Source organism: Cyclopterus lumpus, chromosome 5 (genome assembly GCF_009769545.1).
Source record: "Cyclopterus lumpus isolate fCycLum1 chromosome 5, fCycLum1.pri, whole genome shotgun sequence".
Lineage (NCBI taxonomy): Eukaryota > Metazoa > Chordata > Actinopteri > Perciformes > Cyclopteridae > Cyclopterus > Cyclopterus lumpus.
In genome coordinates, this window is record NC_046970.1 from 14,683,099 (window position 1) to 14,700,664 (window position 17,566).

General features: G+C 42.3%; 1 protein-coding gene across 1 annotated transcript; it reads left to right on the forward strand.

Moving 5' to 3' along the window:
• Positions 1-287: 287 nt before the first annotated feature.
• Positions 288-17,053, forward strand: si:ch1073-335m2.2 (msx2-interacting protein). The gene is given in 16 exon segments (XM_034532498.1): positions 288-604; positions 1,873-2,187; positions 5,164-5,640; positions 5,765-5,919; positions 6,751-6,951; positions 7,095-7,246; positions 7,334-7,459; positions 7,567-7,680; positions 7,780-7,893; positions 7,972-8,072; positions 8,355-15,739; positions 15,742-15,800; positions 16,113-16,172; positions 16,275-16,469; positions 16,557-16,715; positions 16,922-17,053. Coding segments are annotated over 16 exon segments (9,828 nt in total). The 5' UTR covers positions 288-521.
• Positions 17,054-17,566: the final 513 nt, after the last annotated feature.

Genomic DNA, 17,566 nt, shown 5'->3' on the forward strand with positions numbered 1-17,566 from the left:
CTTCTTCTCTTTATCATTATAAGCGGAATATCTGTTTTTTTTGTTTATTAAGGGACAGGCAGTTTGAAAACGTAATTTTGGATTCTGAAAATGTGATAGTTTCCACATTCAAATTGTATAGATAATAAAACAAATAATTAGATTGGATCTCTTTATCTGCAACTGGGATGTATCGATTACCTTGCATAAAAATGTACAACACGGGGCTCGCGGTCTGCAGATTGTTGTTGTCGAAGAAATCGCATGCTCCCTGTTGTCTGTTTTCGTAACTGTCAAGCACGCGCTGCACACGAGCCCGGGGACGCGCAGCTCGCACCCAAAACCACCAGGAGCGAGTCTCACGCGCGTCCACGTGCATGGATCGAGGACGCATCAGCTAAAGCTAAACGGGCAGCAGGCTACCAGGCCCAGATTATTCACGGAGTCCCCCGTCGTTCATTTTGTTCAGGCGGACCGCCGACCGGCAGGGATTAGAAACGTGCACGATCATATGAGTGAGAAGGGGGGAAGAATAGCGCAAGATGGTTCGGGAAACCAGACACCTTTGGGTGGGAAATTTACCCGAACATGTCCGAGAGGAGAAAATCGTGGAGCATTTTAAACGGTAGGTTACGCAAGAGGGCTCCTCTGTTGGCCGAGCAGCGCGCGCTAGCTTCCGTACGGACGTTAGCTCGTTGCGACGGTCAGACTAATGCTAACGCAGCTAACGGTCGCGTTTAAGTTTTACAAGTCGAGGTTTCTTCCGTGGTGTCAGGCTATATTTGTTCAACTGACATTGTGGGTACGGAACCACTCGAGTGTACATGTTTACCGTTTATAGAATTTGGCCAACTTTTCTAAAAAGCAGTTGGCTGGTAGCTCGGTGATCGAGCCACCGAGCTACCAGCCAACCAACCATTTTGTGGGAAGTCGAGACGTTTACATGATCCGTACGAGCCGAAAGGCAGCTAACGCTCGCTGGACAGCAGGTCAAATAACACGAGACCACTTGGGCTTTTTTGGCCAGTGGTAGCTGGCGAGTCATAACGTTGTTTCTCGGATCAAATGTGTTTGAGAAATGTAAAAATGTAGAGGATCCCAAATCTGCGACGATTATTGAGCTCGCTGAGCTGATAACAAATGTTAGCAAGTTGTTGAGCTGCTCGACGTCGGTAGCCATCACTGTTACTTACTTAAACTTGGCTAACGTGTCCCGTGTTGTTTTCAAATAGGCCATTTTACATGTGAATTGCAAACTAGGTTTTGCTCCCCGTAGCTAGCGCCGAAGTGCTTGGCTATAAATAGCTAAAAGCATGGACGTGTATGCTTCCCATTGTTTGTAGAACTAATTTAAAACCATATAGGCTAATGGTTTGTCTTGATCGTTTTGCTACGTTATGTAATGGCCCCCTGACTAACTCATCAACATACTTGCATGCAATACAACAAACATTTAAATCACATCCAGTCATCGTTTACGGGATCTACTGTGGTAGAGCTAGTGACAGTTGTGTGCTTGAAGATATGTTTTTATAGTTGTTAAACACTGACATGTGACATGTTAGGTCCCAGAGGGATTTTTGATTGAGTACCTGGAGGTTTGTTTAGAAACCACAATAACACTCCAAACAATACTTGTAACACCAAGTGTAGTCATGAGTGTAACAATTGCAGACACTGTTTAAGGGGCTTCCTGAAGTTCAGACAGTTTGTTGCTGTTAGGTGGCTGAAAAGGAAACGTTAATGTAAATTACTTTTTTTGCTTTTTGTATTTGCTCTTCTTCTGCTCTCCATTTACCAGGCCCTGCCATACAGAAAAACAGCTTCAATCTCTTTACTCTTATCTGCGGCATATGTCATTTCCTCTTCTTTTTTTCATTGTGATTTCCACAGGTATGGGCGTGTGGAAAGTGTCAAAGTCCTGCGCAAGCGGGGGTCAGAGGGTGGTGTTGCAGCCTTTGTGGATTTTGTGGATATCAAAAGTGCGCAGAAGGCTCACAATGCTGTCAACAAGATGGGAGACAGGGACCTTCGGACTGACTACAATGAACCTGGGTCAGTCCCTAGTGCTGTTCGGGGCCTTGAAGACGGCTCACCCTCGAGCAGTCGAGACGTTACAGGATTCACTAGGGGAACAGTTGGTCCAGTGTTTGGCCCACCTGTTTCCCTTCACACCAGAGAGGGACGTTATGAACGGAGAATAGATGGGTAAGTGGACACGGCCTCCCCTTAAAATGCAGGGGAATCTAGTTATTGGATAGGTGTAAAACCTCAACACATAGTGGGGGTTATGTGTGAGGGATAGATGCCTCAAGGAGGTTGCACAAAGGTAATTAGGGATCGTTCCACTTTTCATCATAATTGACTCGCCTTTCCCATGGGATCTAATTAAATTAACTACACATTATCATTTGGTAAGTTAACTGTAATTCAAGGTTTGACATCTGGTTTGGATATAACATCTGTGAGGAATATCCTGGTGAGTTTTGGATTTATTACATTTTGTGGGGAACTACCGTGGGGAGCTTTTGGATACTTTTCAAACATTTTCCGCCTAAATTTGGAATCTAACCTTGATTTTACTTGGAATCGCTTGAAAGTGGAAGTAAATCCCTATTATAAAGGATGTACTTTGAAGAATCTAGTCAGGTAATACACCATTATGTCAAGGATCTCCCATCTCGGGCGGTCAATTTTTTTCCTCTTGGCTACTGTCGATGGATGGACTAATTTTACAATTTTTTTTGCATCTGTGGATACAGCTTGTTCTGGATTAAAGTTTTCAACAAGTGGATGGAAGAACTTCATTTGTTACACATCATAAAAGAAAGATTGATGTAGTGCATATATTCTAGGCTATCTCAGTCATTTTAAGGTGAGATTAACTACATACAATAAACAATTTATGTCCCAAATATGGAAGCTATAACGAGACGAATTTGCAAGAACACAGAGGATCCAAACACCAAGATTGTGGAGCTATTCTTGTTTAAGATTGATGGCCATGAAGACACGTGAAGACCGCATAGTTGGGATGTACCCTCCTGGATGTACGCACCCCATGTTGGATATACTGATGTGGACCGTAGTATGGATAGTTTTAGCAACCATTTATCTGGATTACTCAAGTGTGGATGTAGCTGTGTAAGGCCTCAGCTCATTGAGGAGAAGAGCACTTAGAGTATGTTACAGAGAGCTGAAGACAACGTTTTCAAAGTAACTTGAAAATGTTACTGCCAAAAGATGAAGCCTTCCAGTACGTACACTCCATAAGATCCTTGGATTGTGGAATAAGATGCCTATGAGCCCATCAGGAGTTTATATGCTGTGATCATAGTGTCTGTGAGTCTACACGCTTGTGTGATTTTTAAACTACTTGATATTATCGGTGGAACGTAACTTTTGGACAAGATTAATCCAGTTGGATGCATTTTCCATTTGGGCACCAACTTACTGTATAGTCAACCTGGAATTCCCTGAATTACCCTGAAGTTCATGATACAAAAAAAACAAATCCATATTTAGTTATTTAGGTCTTATGTTACTTTAGTTTTTTTAAAAACACATGTCCAGAAATCCATAAAAAGGTCAATTTCTGTGATTGTTTTGTTTTGTTTTTTTCCTTTTTCCATCCAGTGAAGAGAATTAAGTAGCCTAACTGGATTATACATCAACAACCTACTGGCCTGGTGCTCCACAGTATTCGAAGATAACGTGCAGTGCGATTCAAGAGAACCGTTTTTGCCTAATTAGATCAATTGATTTTTCCCCTTGGTTTTTCATTCGGGCTCTCACATTCTGATCCACCTAGAATTTATTTGGATTAGTTTCGGTAACTTCTTTCCAAAAAGGTTGGTATTGCTCTGCCCTCTGCATATTTTCTTTCTCTAACATTCCTTAGTGCTTTGTCTAATAATAGGTTTTGCACTGCTTTTAGGGAAAATATTGATTTGAGGCCAGAGAGGCGAAAATCTATTTTATAAAATGCATATATAAAATACGTATTTGTAATTTCTTTAATGCAAATGCCTCTTTATTTCAAGGATCACATAAATACTGCAGAGTATTGTTTTTTACTATAATTAAATACGTCTATCTGAACTGCATGGCATTTTAAATTTTGGTCCCACTGAGGTCCTCAAAAGCAGAATGTACATTTTGAATGGTTTCTTTTTCTTACCAGCAATAGTTCATGAACAGTCAACCTCTGAAAGCAGCTCCCCTGAACACCCAGAGTAGTCAAAAGTGAATAAAGTTATTGCAAATGAAAGTAATTGAAACCTACTAAGAACAGCATTTCAACATTGTTGAATTATGTGTTTGTATGAGTAGATCTTTATAATAAAACAAAGAAGGTTGTAGTGACAAAATTCTGGGGCCGCTTTGTTTCACGTTTATGACATTACAGTATAGAAAAATGTGCTTGTTGGCTGTCAGAATATTAAATGTAATTTTAGACTGACAGTTTAGCAGCGCCACAAAAGTAAAGTCAATTTTATTGGTATATCACAAATTTGCCTCAAATGCCTTTACAATCGGTACAGCATATGGCACCGTCTGTTAACAGTCGTCTATAATAGTGTTTACAGACGGTGCCAACATTTGAAAGGTTGACCTCTTTGTCATATCTTGATTGTGAGGAATTATTTTTCTAATCATTGTAAATGCTCCTCTAGCGCTGAAAAAAACGAGGGAAATATATAACTAGTTCTATATAGTTACTGTGAGGAACTTTTAATTGCTCAATTTAATACAGATGCCTCTTGATAAACAAGACCAGCCCACCATGGATGGACCCAGATCCTGTTACACTGCAGCCTTTGACTACCAGTCTGAAGTGAATGAAAGTGAAAGTTCCTTGTAGTAACTTTTATCAAAGTTGAGCACTTATGTTTTCTTAATTGATCAACTGGAACCCAATAGAAAGGATCAGTGACCAAATATTGACCGACTAATGAATTTTGCTAAGGCAAGTGACAGGATCTCCACACTATTAGTATTCAGCTGCACAACTTATCTGACCTCCTCTCAGCTGTGTCCTTGCTGTACCGACAATCTCGATTTTTGCTATTGTGCTCTTAAATGTCAAATTATTTAATAAGAAATTGTTGTTTTTTTCTTGCCTTTTTTCCGACTCATAGTAATTATTATTTTTTCCCTCTCTACCCTGTTCTTATTTCACAGTAGCTCAGAAAGCCGTGAACGTGCATATGATCACAGCCCATATGGACACCATGAACGCAGTGGTACTTTCGACAGACAGCGTCACTACAATGCTGATTATTACCGTGATCGTTCCATGTTTGCTGCTGCTGGCCCAGGGAGCAGTGCTATCGCGGGGAGCTTTGAGGCATCAGACCCACATTTTGACTCTAGAATTCGAGACCCCTTTACTCTGACTAATTCTACACGACGTGACCTATACAGAGACGACAGAGGACGACGGGTTGATAGAACCTACCATCACCGTCGGAGCCGATCATCTCATTCCTCGCAGTCAAGGCACCCTTCCCCACAACGGACCACAGGACAAACCCCCAAAACACCTCATTCCCCTAAAAGAGCTCCTTTGTCCCCTGGAAGAGGTCCACGATCCCGATCCCACAGCAGATCTTCAAGCTCTGATTCTGTCAGCAGCACCAGCAGCACGGGCAGCGGCAGGTGTGACATTTGTTTTGTTATGATATTAAAGTTTCATGGGAAACGTGAACCGGTATCAACAAATACTGTTTAAAAAAATCAGACACATGTCTAATCACGGTTCTCATTTCTTTTGTGACAACAGTGATTCAAACAGCAGCTCAAGTGATGGATCTCGGGCACACTCTGTTCAGTCGTCGGCTACACACGCACCTACTCAGTCTTCTATGGGACTTGACTCCGATGAGCCACGCAGAAGCTTTGGAATTAAAGTGCAAAACCTACCAGTACGCTCCACAGGTGAGTTTCTACATCTCGATAACCATTTTACTTTTCATACTCACGCAGAAGTATCAGTAAAAAAAAAATCGAAGTTGTGAGCCTTGGAGACCAGCTGCTATATCAAACAAGGGGATTTGTATCTGTCAATATAGTTCATCAATGATCGGCAATTGGTATCGGCAGAAAAATAAATATCAGGGATATAACTCTACAAGTTATATTTGCTCCTTTTTTCTTTTGTGCTGATCTGATCCGTGATTCTGATCAGTTATACGATCCAAACCGTGTTATGATTCGTTGCACGAGTAACACTTATGTATAAAATTATAATATATATTTTTATATATTTTATACTTAAGTATTACTGGTCCAACATCAATCAATTTATCATGCATCACATATTTTTTATTTTTGAGAGTTTTGTTCTTCTGTTTTTGGACTTTATTATAGCCACACAACATTTTTCTGTTATCCATTAAATCTGGATGTGATCCCACTCGTGTACAGGTCACTGCTTCTCATATTTTAAAGATACGCTCTTCAGTTTACTCGCATAATTATAGCAACGGTTCCTGGACAACAAACTTGTATTCTATAACTACATTATAAACCTTTCGTCTAAATCTTTGTGATTTATGTATACCTAATTAAAATGTATGCAGTGTGCAACCACAACAGTTGAGAAGTAGAATAGCCTGGATGGAGTAGAAAACTTCATAATCAGGATTTTTTAAAATTTCTTTAAAAAAAAAATAGTACATTCCAGCTGTGACACTTGACCTCCCACAACAAAGAACTTTGGATGGTACAGGGCATTGAATAATATTTTTTTATTTTTACCCTCCCTAGACACAAGCTTAAAAGATGGACTTTTCCATGAATTCAAGAAACATGGGAAAGTGACCTCAGTACAGATCCATGGAGCAACAGAAGACCGCTATGGTTTGGTGTTCTTTAGGCAACAAGAAGATCAGGAGAAAGCCCTCACCGTCTCCAAAGGAAAGCTGTTCTTTGGCATGCTTATTGAAGTCACGGCCTGGAATGGCCCAGGTAATTGATATAAATTATACAATACAGCATTGTGATGAATACTTGGTGCCAACAAATTAATTCAGATAACACTATTACACAAAACTGTATGTTTTTAGCAGCATGTCAGTAATGTTAATGCTGAACCTCGTCCTTCCCCTCAGAAACAGAGAGTGAAAATGAATTCAGGCCCTTGGATGGGCGGATAGATGAGTTCCACCCAAAGGCCACAAGGACACTATTTATAGGCAACCTTGAGAAGACCACCAGTTATCAACAACTCCTTGATATTTTTCAACGCTTTGGAGAAATTGTGGTATGCTCCCGTTTGATTGTGAATGTTTAAATTGGTACATTTTACATTTGATAAGGCTCAATAAATGTTCTGTGTTTTCTCCTCAAGGACATTGACATCAAGAAAGTAAATGGAGTTCCCCAGTATGCCTTTGTGCAGTATTCTGATATTGCCAGTGTCTGCAAGGCCATTAAGAAGATGGATGGAGAGTATCTGGGAAGCAACAGACTGAAGGTAGTGTTTTTACAGTTAACAAAAGTCTAATTTTTGGTTTGAGTAGGTGTTCAATCTAATGTATTCTGTGTATATAATATGTTGGTTGTTCTTTTTCTCTTTTGAAGCTTGGATTTGGAAAGAGTATGCCCACTACGTGTGTTTGGCTAGATGGTTTAGCAACCAGTGTTACAGAGCAATACCTCACACGGCATTTCTGCCGTTATGGACATGTAGTGAAGGTATGGTGTTATATTTTCTCTTAATTTAGATTTTCAGGTTTTTATTTTAATGCTGTGTAGTTTTCAAAACTCCAAATGTATCTTTTTGTCCTTCTTTAGGTTGTGTTTGATAGATTGAAAGGGATGGCCCTCATCTTGTACAACAACACAGATTTTGCTCAGGCAGCTGTAAGGGAGACCAAAGGTTGGAAGATTGGTGGTAATAAAATAAAGGTAAATGGTAACAATAATTGGGTTTATTTTCAACGGTGTATGTATTTGTGGACAATTTATTTTATTTATTTATTAAAGGTGGACTTTGCAAGTCAAGAGAGTCAGATGGCATTCTACCGATCCATGCAGGCATCCGGACAAGACATTAGAGACTTCTATGAAATTCCTGCTGAACGACGGTAAATTTCCCATTGTTGAAATTGCATGCAAGAGATAATGACAACAATTAAATATTTATTTTTGAAATGTCAGAACGTTGTCCATTAATAGAATTGATAAGATTTGAAACCATTCTTTCAAATTGATTTCTAATGTAAAGTGATATTTTTTAGAATACCTGCTGCAAATTATTTTAGCCCTTCTTAATCTGAATTGACGGTGCTACTTTAAGAAATTATACATTATTTAGTTTAACAAGTGTCATTGCTTGTCTTTTCTCATTTTTTCCATTCACTCTACAGAGAGGAACGCAGACCTCCATACCATGAATTTACTGCAGAAAGGGCTTACTATGAGAATATACGAACCCCTGGCATCTATCCAGAGGAAGCTCGAAGAGACTTTGCTGCTCGCAGCAGAGAACGTTTTCCTGAACTGGAACACTATCAGGGGGAACACTTTGACCCACGCTATCATGAAGACCCAAGAGAATACAGGGATTACAGAGACCCCTTTGAGCAAGACATCCGAAAATACACATATATTCAAAGAGAGCGTGAAAGAGAGCGAGAACGTTTTGAGGCTGACCGCAGCAGGTGGAGCCCTTCCCATCCAAGGCGACCTGTTACTCCTACGGTATCGCCTTCACCATCTGAGCGTGTTCCCAGAGAAGCAGAACGGCGGGTTTACAGCCAGTCCTCTGAGCGAAGTGGTAGTGTGAGTTCAATGTCACCACCACACTTTGATAAATCTGAAAAGGCCGTCCCTGAACTTGCCTCGAAGAGTGATAAGAGCAGCCAACCAGATCGTGTGGCTGAGAAAACCAGTGCTGAGAAAACCAAACGTGCAAAACGAAAGGAAAAAGGTGACAAAGACAAAGCTGAGAAGATTAAATCAAGGAAAGCAAAGGGGCAATCCCCATCCAACCCATTACCTGAAACGGAGCCTGAGCCTGGTTTTGATGGAGGGTCTGCAAGAGGAAGGGGTTCAGACCAGGATGCTCATGAGAGGCAGAAAACTAAAGGGGATGGTGAATCTCTTACTGGAAATCAGTTGCCAACTGCTTATCAAGACTCTGTTAAAAGTGAAAGATCTGAAATGAGTAAAATTGAGAATTCAGACTTGGATGGAAAAAACAGACTCAAGAAACAGCTAAAGCCTGATATTGTAAATGATGGAAAAGATTCAATAGTGGACTCGGATCGCCTTGCTGCAAGAAAAAGGCGCTTTGCTGATTCAGGTGGTCGGACTATTCGTCAGAAAAGAAGCAGGCATGAGGAGGAGGATGTTTTTCCCTCCGCTGACTTTGGTGCTAGTGCCACATATTTTAAAGAGTCGGAAAATGACAAAAACAAAGATTCACAACGCAGAGATTCAAGACTCAAAGCTGATAAAAGTGGCATTCCTAAGGATGGTCAAGAGGACCTTAGAGGGCAAAGAGAGAAATCGGAGGGATCTTTGGACCCACTGGAGTCAAAACGACATCCAGGGCACACTTCATCCAGAAGGTTTTCCCATGAGGTGATTACAGACCCAAGCATTATAAGAGAGCAAGAACACCATGCTGCTTTCAAATTTGCTGCTCAGAATACCGACTCTGATAAAAGTGGTAAAAACAAAGAAGACTATGTTGATATTGACCTCTCTCAGAGTTACCGCAAGCAAATGGAGCAAAATAGACGGTTGCACCAGCAGCAACAGCAGCGTGAGTCTGACAAATCTGATAAACCAGGAAGTCCTCATGGAAGTGAAACGGAGGACATGGAACATCGCAGTCTTGTGCATGAAGTTGGTAAACCACCTGAGGATGTCACAGATAATTTCCCGTCTCACAAACTAAAGAAACTAGACCTATTTGAACCTGATTCAGGAATTAAGAGGGAGCGTGTCTACAGGAGCTTTAGACAAAAAAGTGAAGATCCTGACTGGAACAACATCCCCTCTCCAGGACTTCAGCACTTCTCTCACCATGGAGATGAGGACTTTGTGGACCCTTCTCAGAAAGAGTTAAGTAGAAATGAGGAAAAGATTCACCCAGAACTGGAGCTATTAGTCAAAAGGACACATAACACACAGGCAAACAAGCCAAACACCCCTTTACTTAGTGTGGAAGAAGAGCAACAAAAGAGATGGGAGAGCAGAGTTAAACAAGACGTGTTACCTGACCTGACCCTTTCGCGAAGTCTAAGTAAGAACATTCACAATCGCAAGCGTTTGGAATTTGGTATTTGGCATGACTTGGAGCCTGGGGAAGTACGATCCGACTCTGAGGAGGACAGAGAGAACAAACCCCACTCTCCCATGCCGTCCACATCTATGCCTTTTACCGAAAGGCCAAGGGTTGACAGGTTTTCAGACCCTAAAATCGCACATCTTGAAAGGAACAAATTCTACTCCTTTGCACTTGATCAAACTATCACACCTGATACAAAGGCTCTGCTTGAACGTGCAAAATCTCTTTCCTCTTCAAGAGAAGATAACTGGTCATTCTTGGATTATGATTCTCACTTTGCAAGTTTACGCAACAGAAAGGATACTGAGAAGGTAGAATCAGCACCACGACCTACACCTTCCTGGTACATGAAAAAGAAAAAGATTCGAAGTGGGTCTGAAGACAAACTTGATGACAGGAAGGAGGAACCTAAGCCAGAGGAACAGGAACGCAGGGAACTTTTTGCCTCACGCTTCCTTCACAGCCCCGTCTTTGAGCTGGACTCTAGGCGACTTCAAAACTTGGAACGCAAACACGAAGAACCTGAACATACACAAAACCAACAGCCTGGTCAGCAAGGGACAGATGGTGAACTTGACTCTGGGCCAGTTGTCCTTTTCCATAGTCGTTTTTTGGAACTAACACGACTGCAACAACAGAAGAATAAAACCCATCAGCTGCTGGAGGCAAAAGGAGACACAGTGCTCACAGATGAGAATAAAGTGGAAAAAGCACCTGTTCAAGAGCAACATGCTTTGCAGTCGCCTGAAACAATGGAATCGATCATGGAGCCAGAAATTAAACCCATCAGTCCTGCTGAAGAGCTGATCTCTGAACTCAGAATCGCACCAACTTCTGTCACCCAATCTGTGGTCAAAGACTTTCCTCCACCAGAGGAGAAATGTATTGCTCTAAACCAGCCCCCTGATCTATGTACCCCTGTGTCCATCATAAAGGAAGAGAAAAAAGAAGAGGTGAAAGAAAGTGAACCGGTCGTTCCCATGTACTACCCATTAACTGAGGCACCATCTGATACTGAACCTACCCATATAGCAGCACATGAACCCAGTTATTCAGTGGATAGATGTAAACCTTCTGCATCTGAAGGGAAATTGGATATTGCTGAGGATGTAAAACCTCTGTGTACTGAAAAACCATGCCGTCGTGACTCTCATGATGAGTTTGTTAGCATTTCAGAAGCAGAGCTGGATCCTGAGACAACACAACCAGAAGTGCCTGAAGCCCATAGTCCCATACCACCTACTCTTCTAGAGGAAGAGAAAGAAACTCACATGGTTTGGACAGCAGTAGCAGAGCCTGAGGGAGAGAGGAAACTTCAATTTAGTAAAGTGCAGATGCCTATTGATGATGACACAAATGATGAGCCAGTCTCACCTCAGAAAGATCATAAAACAAAAGAAATGAAAAATAAAAAGTGCAAACAATCCCCAGCTCAAGTTGCTCCTGTTCCCGTCATATCTACCTCTAGTTCTGAGAAACAAGCAACACGCAAGAGTGAGCGCATTGACAAAGAGAAGCTGAAACGTGGATCATCCCCAAGAGCTGAATCGAAGTCCACAGGCAAATCTCCTATTCATGGATCAGAACCTGATATGTCCGAGCCGGGCATATCAGCAGGCAGAGCAAGGCGAAGGAATGTTAAATCAGTGTATGCCACTCCAGTTGAAGATGATGCGCCAGTTCGTTCTGGAAAGGAAACTGAGTCACCGCGCTCTGTGCGAAAGCGAGGTACAGACAAAGAGGCCACACAACAACAAAATATCGAACAGGATCCACCTGCCCCAATTCCTACAACTAAAAGGGGCCGTCCACCCAAGAATCGTAGACAAGGTGACGAGAGTTCAATAGTAAAAGTAGAAAAATTTAAAATGGACAAAGACACAGATTCAAATGAATCAGAAGGTGGGGAACGGTTTCCAAGAGTGTCAAAAGGAAAAACATCCCCTCATAGCACAAAGAGTTCATTGAATCCAATGTCGACAGTCCTAGGATTTGGATCAACAAGGAAGGGGGAAAAAACTGAGGTAGCTGATGATGATCAGGAAATGGATTTCACAGATGAAGATTCCTTGCCTTTGCAAGAATCATCAAGTTCATGTAAAGAAGAACCAACAATAAAAGTTGACCAAAAGAAAGAGGAGAAAGACAAACAAGTAAGAGAATTGGGCAGAAATAAAGATGTTTTCCATGAAAAGGCTTGTGAGGGTAAATCAAATGGGAAAGAGACAGATTCCCAAGTCTTGGAAGGGAAACCCACCTTGGAAAAAGACAGGATTGTTCGAGGAAAAACCAAGTTGACTAGGACTCCCAAGTCTCCTGTTCTTAAGAACCTCAAAATCAGACTAAATGTGACTGAGGTGAAAGATCTGCTTCAATTGGGGGATGATGAACAAGAAGATTCTTCAAAAAAGTTGAGGCCTGGTGACCAGAGTGATAATGTTTCAAAGTGTACTAATGTCAACAAAGAAGGTTCCAACAATGACGAAAAGGAAAATGCCACTTTGGAAACAAAAGAGCTTCTTGAATCACCAAAAAGCTTAATTTCACAGCTGGAATTGGAGCAGGCTCTAAGGAACATTGCTAAACTTACAGATCCAGCTTTTCCAACAGAACCATCGACGCTGCCCGTCCCGCATACAGAAGTGAAAATTGACCCAGATGAAGAAAAACCTTCAAATCCTGCTAGTGAGACAGAACTCATGGCTGCTATTGACTCAATAACTGCTGATCCTGGAACGATATCATTACCTCCTGCAGCGCCATCAAGTGCCGATGTAGGTTCAGAACCTGAGATACAAGACTTGATTTTGCCTGCCAAGGAAAATGAATCTGAAACTAATATACCTGCTATACAGGAGGAGGCTGTCTTCCCTGCCACATTCAAAAAGGGCACCAAGGGAAGACCTAAACGTTATAAAGGCCAAAAGCAAGGAAGAAAAGATTCAAAGGAAGGACCTTCAACAAGAGAGGAATTGACCACTCCTTTATCAGATAGCCCACCTTCCAGTGTAAAGAGTGTTCCTACAACGACTCCATCAGCAGCAAAGACTCCATCAGCAGCAACGACTCCATCAGCAGCAACGACTCCATCAGCAGCAACGACTCCATCAGCAGCAACTGCTGCAGTTATTACGTCTACTACATGGAAGCCAGAACCTGAGCCTTTAGCTGTCAAGGTTTCAGATGTGAACGCAGAATCAGAGTCATCTTCTGAAGAACAGATTCAACATCTTAAATCTCTTAACCCCCAGTCTAGGAGTCAAATATGCCCAAAGCCTCAACAGATGCCTCCTGATTGCATCTCCCCTTCCCTGTCTCCCCTAGCCAACAGGCCAAATATCAGACCCATTCAAACAAATAGAATTCCTGTTTCTCCACCAGATTGGCGCCATCAATCTAAAGATACAGGACTCTCTTCTTCACCTGTCATGCCATTGGCATCCAAGGAAAACCAGCCTATACCCTCTGACTCTGAAAACATGGATATTGATCATGGCACAAGTGACTTGAGGCAGATTCTTATGAAACATAAAAATATTTCATGTCCAGGCAGTAGTTCTATTCCAAGTAATCTACCCACCCTGCGAGATCAAACCCCCTCTGAAAGTAATACTCCTTCAGCTGTTGTGGCAAATAAGTCACCACTATCCGGTAGTGGAATGGCAGCTCATCCAGCTCCACCTATTGTTCGAGCTCCAGCCTCACTACCATCTTCGGAGACAAAGTCTGTGATCTCTGTTATTGCGTCCACTGCAACCTCTGTTATCAGTCGTGTTTGCAACCCCCCTGAGCCTGAGGACAAAGTAAACATGAACATTGGAAATCCCTGTGTAGACATGACTCTACCCAAACCAGCTTATAGACCGAGCAAAGACGATACTGGATCATACCATGGACCATCTGTTGGTGATGGAGGTGGAAGTGCTGCACACTTCATTGTCGAAAGCCCAACTCTTGGTCCAGGGTCTTGTCCAGGGCTAAGAGTAAATACATCTGAAGGAGTGGTAGTATTGAGCCACTCGGGCCAGAAAACAGAGGGACCACAGAGGATTAGTGCAAAAATAAGTCAAATCCCACAAGCAACAGCAGGTGATATGGAATCTCAGCAGCTGGTGTCCATGCCCCAGATAAAACAGGAAATGTATGGGCATTCTCATTTAGGACTTCAAAAGGGGCCTTCATTGCAGGCAGATCATGGGCATCCTGGTAAGACGCAGTCAACTTTGTCTTCTATTAAACAAGAAAGCACTGGTTTGGAAAAGATGGAATCTACTTACCAATCTGGACCTCAAGGAGTAGTGAAGCGTCTCACACAGGGTAACCAGCAAGTCATGAGTTACCATCAAGAGTACATGCCAATAAAACATCAAAAGAAAATGGACAGTGTTGATCCTCACAGTACAGATGGAGCTAAACCGACTTGGACCTCTGCCATAAGTCCTGCAATCAGCCCCCATTTGCCCTCTCCACCTGGCAACCACGTAGGTTTTGTTACAGCGGCTGGTGACAGAGCAACCTCTCATATCAGTGGGGTCAAACAGGAGCCGCGATCTCCTCGTAAGTCAGGTCATCCACACACTCAGTTTACTAAAGTGTCTTCACCCGTAGGCTCCTCGTCACCAAAGGGCATACCAGTGATGTTATCAACTGGCCTTCCTGCCATGCAACAGTTTATTACTGGTGTACATCATGCAGAGCAGTCGGTTATCATGCCACCTCACAGTGTGCCTGGAGGCTTGGGACGAATGTCTCCTCACCGTGTCAACCAGTCAATTCCAGTGGGGCATCTTGTCCAAGGAGATGTTCGGGTCAATACTCCACCTCTCTCTGTGATGAGCTATGGGATGCATAGTGAGCCTCTTACCTCTCAGTGGTCTGGTCCCATCCAGTCTCGGCCTACCTCACCCCAGACTGTTGGCAGAGACAAGGTTCTCAAGGTAAACCCCGGTTCTTTAAGGGGTCATGACGGGGAACAGGAAGAAGCCAGACGCTTCCACCAAGCACCAGGAAGACAATCTGCTCCACAGTTAAAACCAGAAACTATGCAGTCAGATCCTCGTGGGTCTATGCGGAGTAATGTCCAGTTAGAAACATACATGACACAAAGAGATATGCGTGTCCTCCTGCACCAACAGGGAGAGCGTTTGGCCACTGACCCTCATTCTGGAATTATTCAAGAGACCCTTCCCTCCTCTTCTGCACCTTCCAGCCTGCCCCTATCTTTGTCTCCAAGAGCACATGTTTTGCCTAAAGGTGTGTCTGAGAAGGATATAACAAAGCCATTGGAGGCAAAGAGGCCACACTCTCCTCTTCCTAAAGATGGAATGATGGGGATCAGACAAACTGGGCAAGCAATGGCATCTCCCCAGAGAGTTCAACTAATGGCACCAGGACCTAGTGGCTCATTCCCAGAGTATACAGGGATGTACTCGAACCCAAGAGGCATCCATTCTCAATACCAGAGTCGTCTCCTGTTGGACTTAACCAGCCACCACTGAATGTCACACCAACCATGGTGAGTTCACTGCACTTTTAACACGCCAGTTTACTAGGTACACCCAGCTAAAAGTAATGCAGTCTGATATAACTCCTGCAAGCAATATATCCTACCAGAATGAATGCTTTGTCAGTTAAGTGTTCTTTTTAAACGGTTTTAAAGAGCTGTACATTTAACTTTATGGGCATTTTGAAAGCTGTGGTTTGTGGTGATAAGCGAGGCTGCCAATAACTAACTGACCAACTGAGTATTCATGCAAATATGGGTTTGTGGGTCTTAATATTAGAGAAACTGTTCATGACACATTACACTATTGTCTTGAATCCTTAGGGTGCAGACCCCCAGACAAAACCAGATGGCAAGCCTGTTAATATGGTGCAGTTGCTGACGGTAAGACACAAATCAGTATAAATTGTGTTCAGAGTTGTTGATCCGAACAAGAGCTGGCTTTGTCTGACATACTAGTTTTTGTTTTGTCTCCCATTCAAACAGAAATACCCAATTGTGTGGCAAGGCCTGTTGGCACTGAAGAATGACACAGCTGCAGTCCAGTTGCATTTTGTCTGCGGTAACAAAGCGTTGGCTCATCGGTCCCTGCCGCTTCAAGAAGGAGGTGCATTGCTTCGGATTGTCCAGAGAATGAGGCTGGAGGCTTCACAACTAGAGAGTGTAGCTCGAAGAATGACGGTGCGTGCTCTTTTTCTTACTTCCATTGAGTCTTTTTTCTGTTTCATTAAATGGAGTCTAACAACATGTCCATTTTTCTGCCTACAGGGGGACAGTGACTTCTGTCTTCTCCTTGCGTTGCCATGTGGACGAGATCAAGACGACGTCCTAAACCAAACTCAGGCTCTCAAGGCTGCTTTCATCAACTACTTGCAGACAAAGTTGGCTGCTGGTATCATTAATATCCCCAACCCAGGTTCCAATCAGGTAAGAGATGAGGTTTTTCCCCAATAATTAGTTTTCATGTTTTAATATATTTAATAATGAATGATTAGTTAAAAGAATATCTTAAAATAATGGGTGACCTCCACAGTTGTCTTTTTTAAAAAGAAATGTCCTGTGTTTTCATTTAGTATTGCTATGTCATTGCACTTGACTTATTGTGTAATGGATTTTTTTCTTTGTTTTTCCAGCCTGCCTATGTGCTACAGATTTTCCCACCATGCGAATTTTCAGAGAGCCACTTATCTCAGCTCGCCCCCGACCTTCTCAACAGGATCTCCAGCATCTCACCACACCTCATGATTGTCATCACCTCTGTGTAACCTTCACTGCTGGGAAGCGTAATATCAATGGATGTTCTTGTGGATGAGCCTCAGGAAACCAGAGGAATAAGATAACTTGTTTTTTCCTTGACACAATGGGAATGTGTAGGATAATACCCTATCAACGCTTTTTGTTTTCAGTCTATTTTTTCTTTTGTCACTCTGGTATTTTTCTCCTTCTCAAAAGAACTCAGAGATGGACCAAACCAGAATCAGTCTTATTTGACCATTTCTCTGCTGTATTTCTATTTATTGGAGTTTTATTTTAATGTTCAAAGATGCTCTGAAGAGAAAAATCAGGATGTTGGATGAACGAGTGACTATTTTGGTGGCCTTTTTTTCTTTCATCTGTCTTTTATTGATTGTCATATTCATTTCTTCATAAGAGTGGATCGGAGAAGCTTTTGCATTGCAATGGCTAAAAAGACATTTCAACGTGTAATTTTAAATAATTATGTACAGACTATCTTGCCCAGGCTTTCTTTTAGAGGAGGAAGAATTAACTGTAAAACT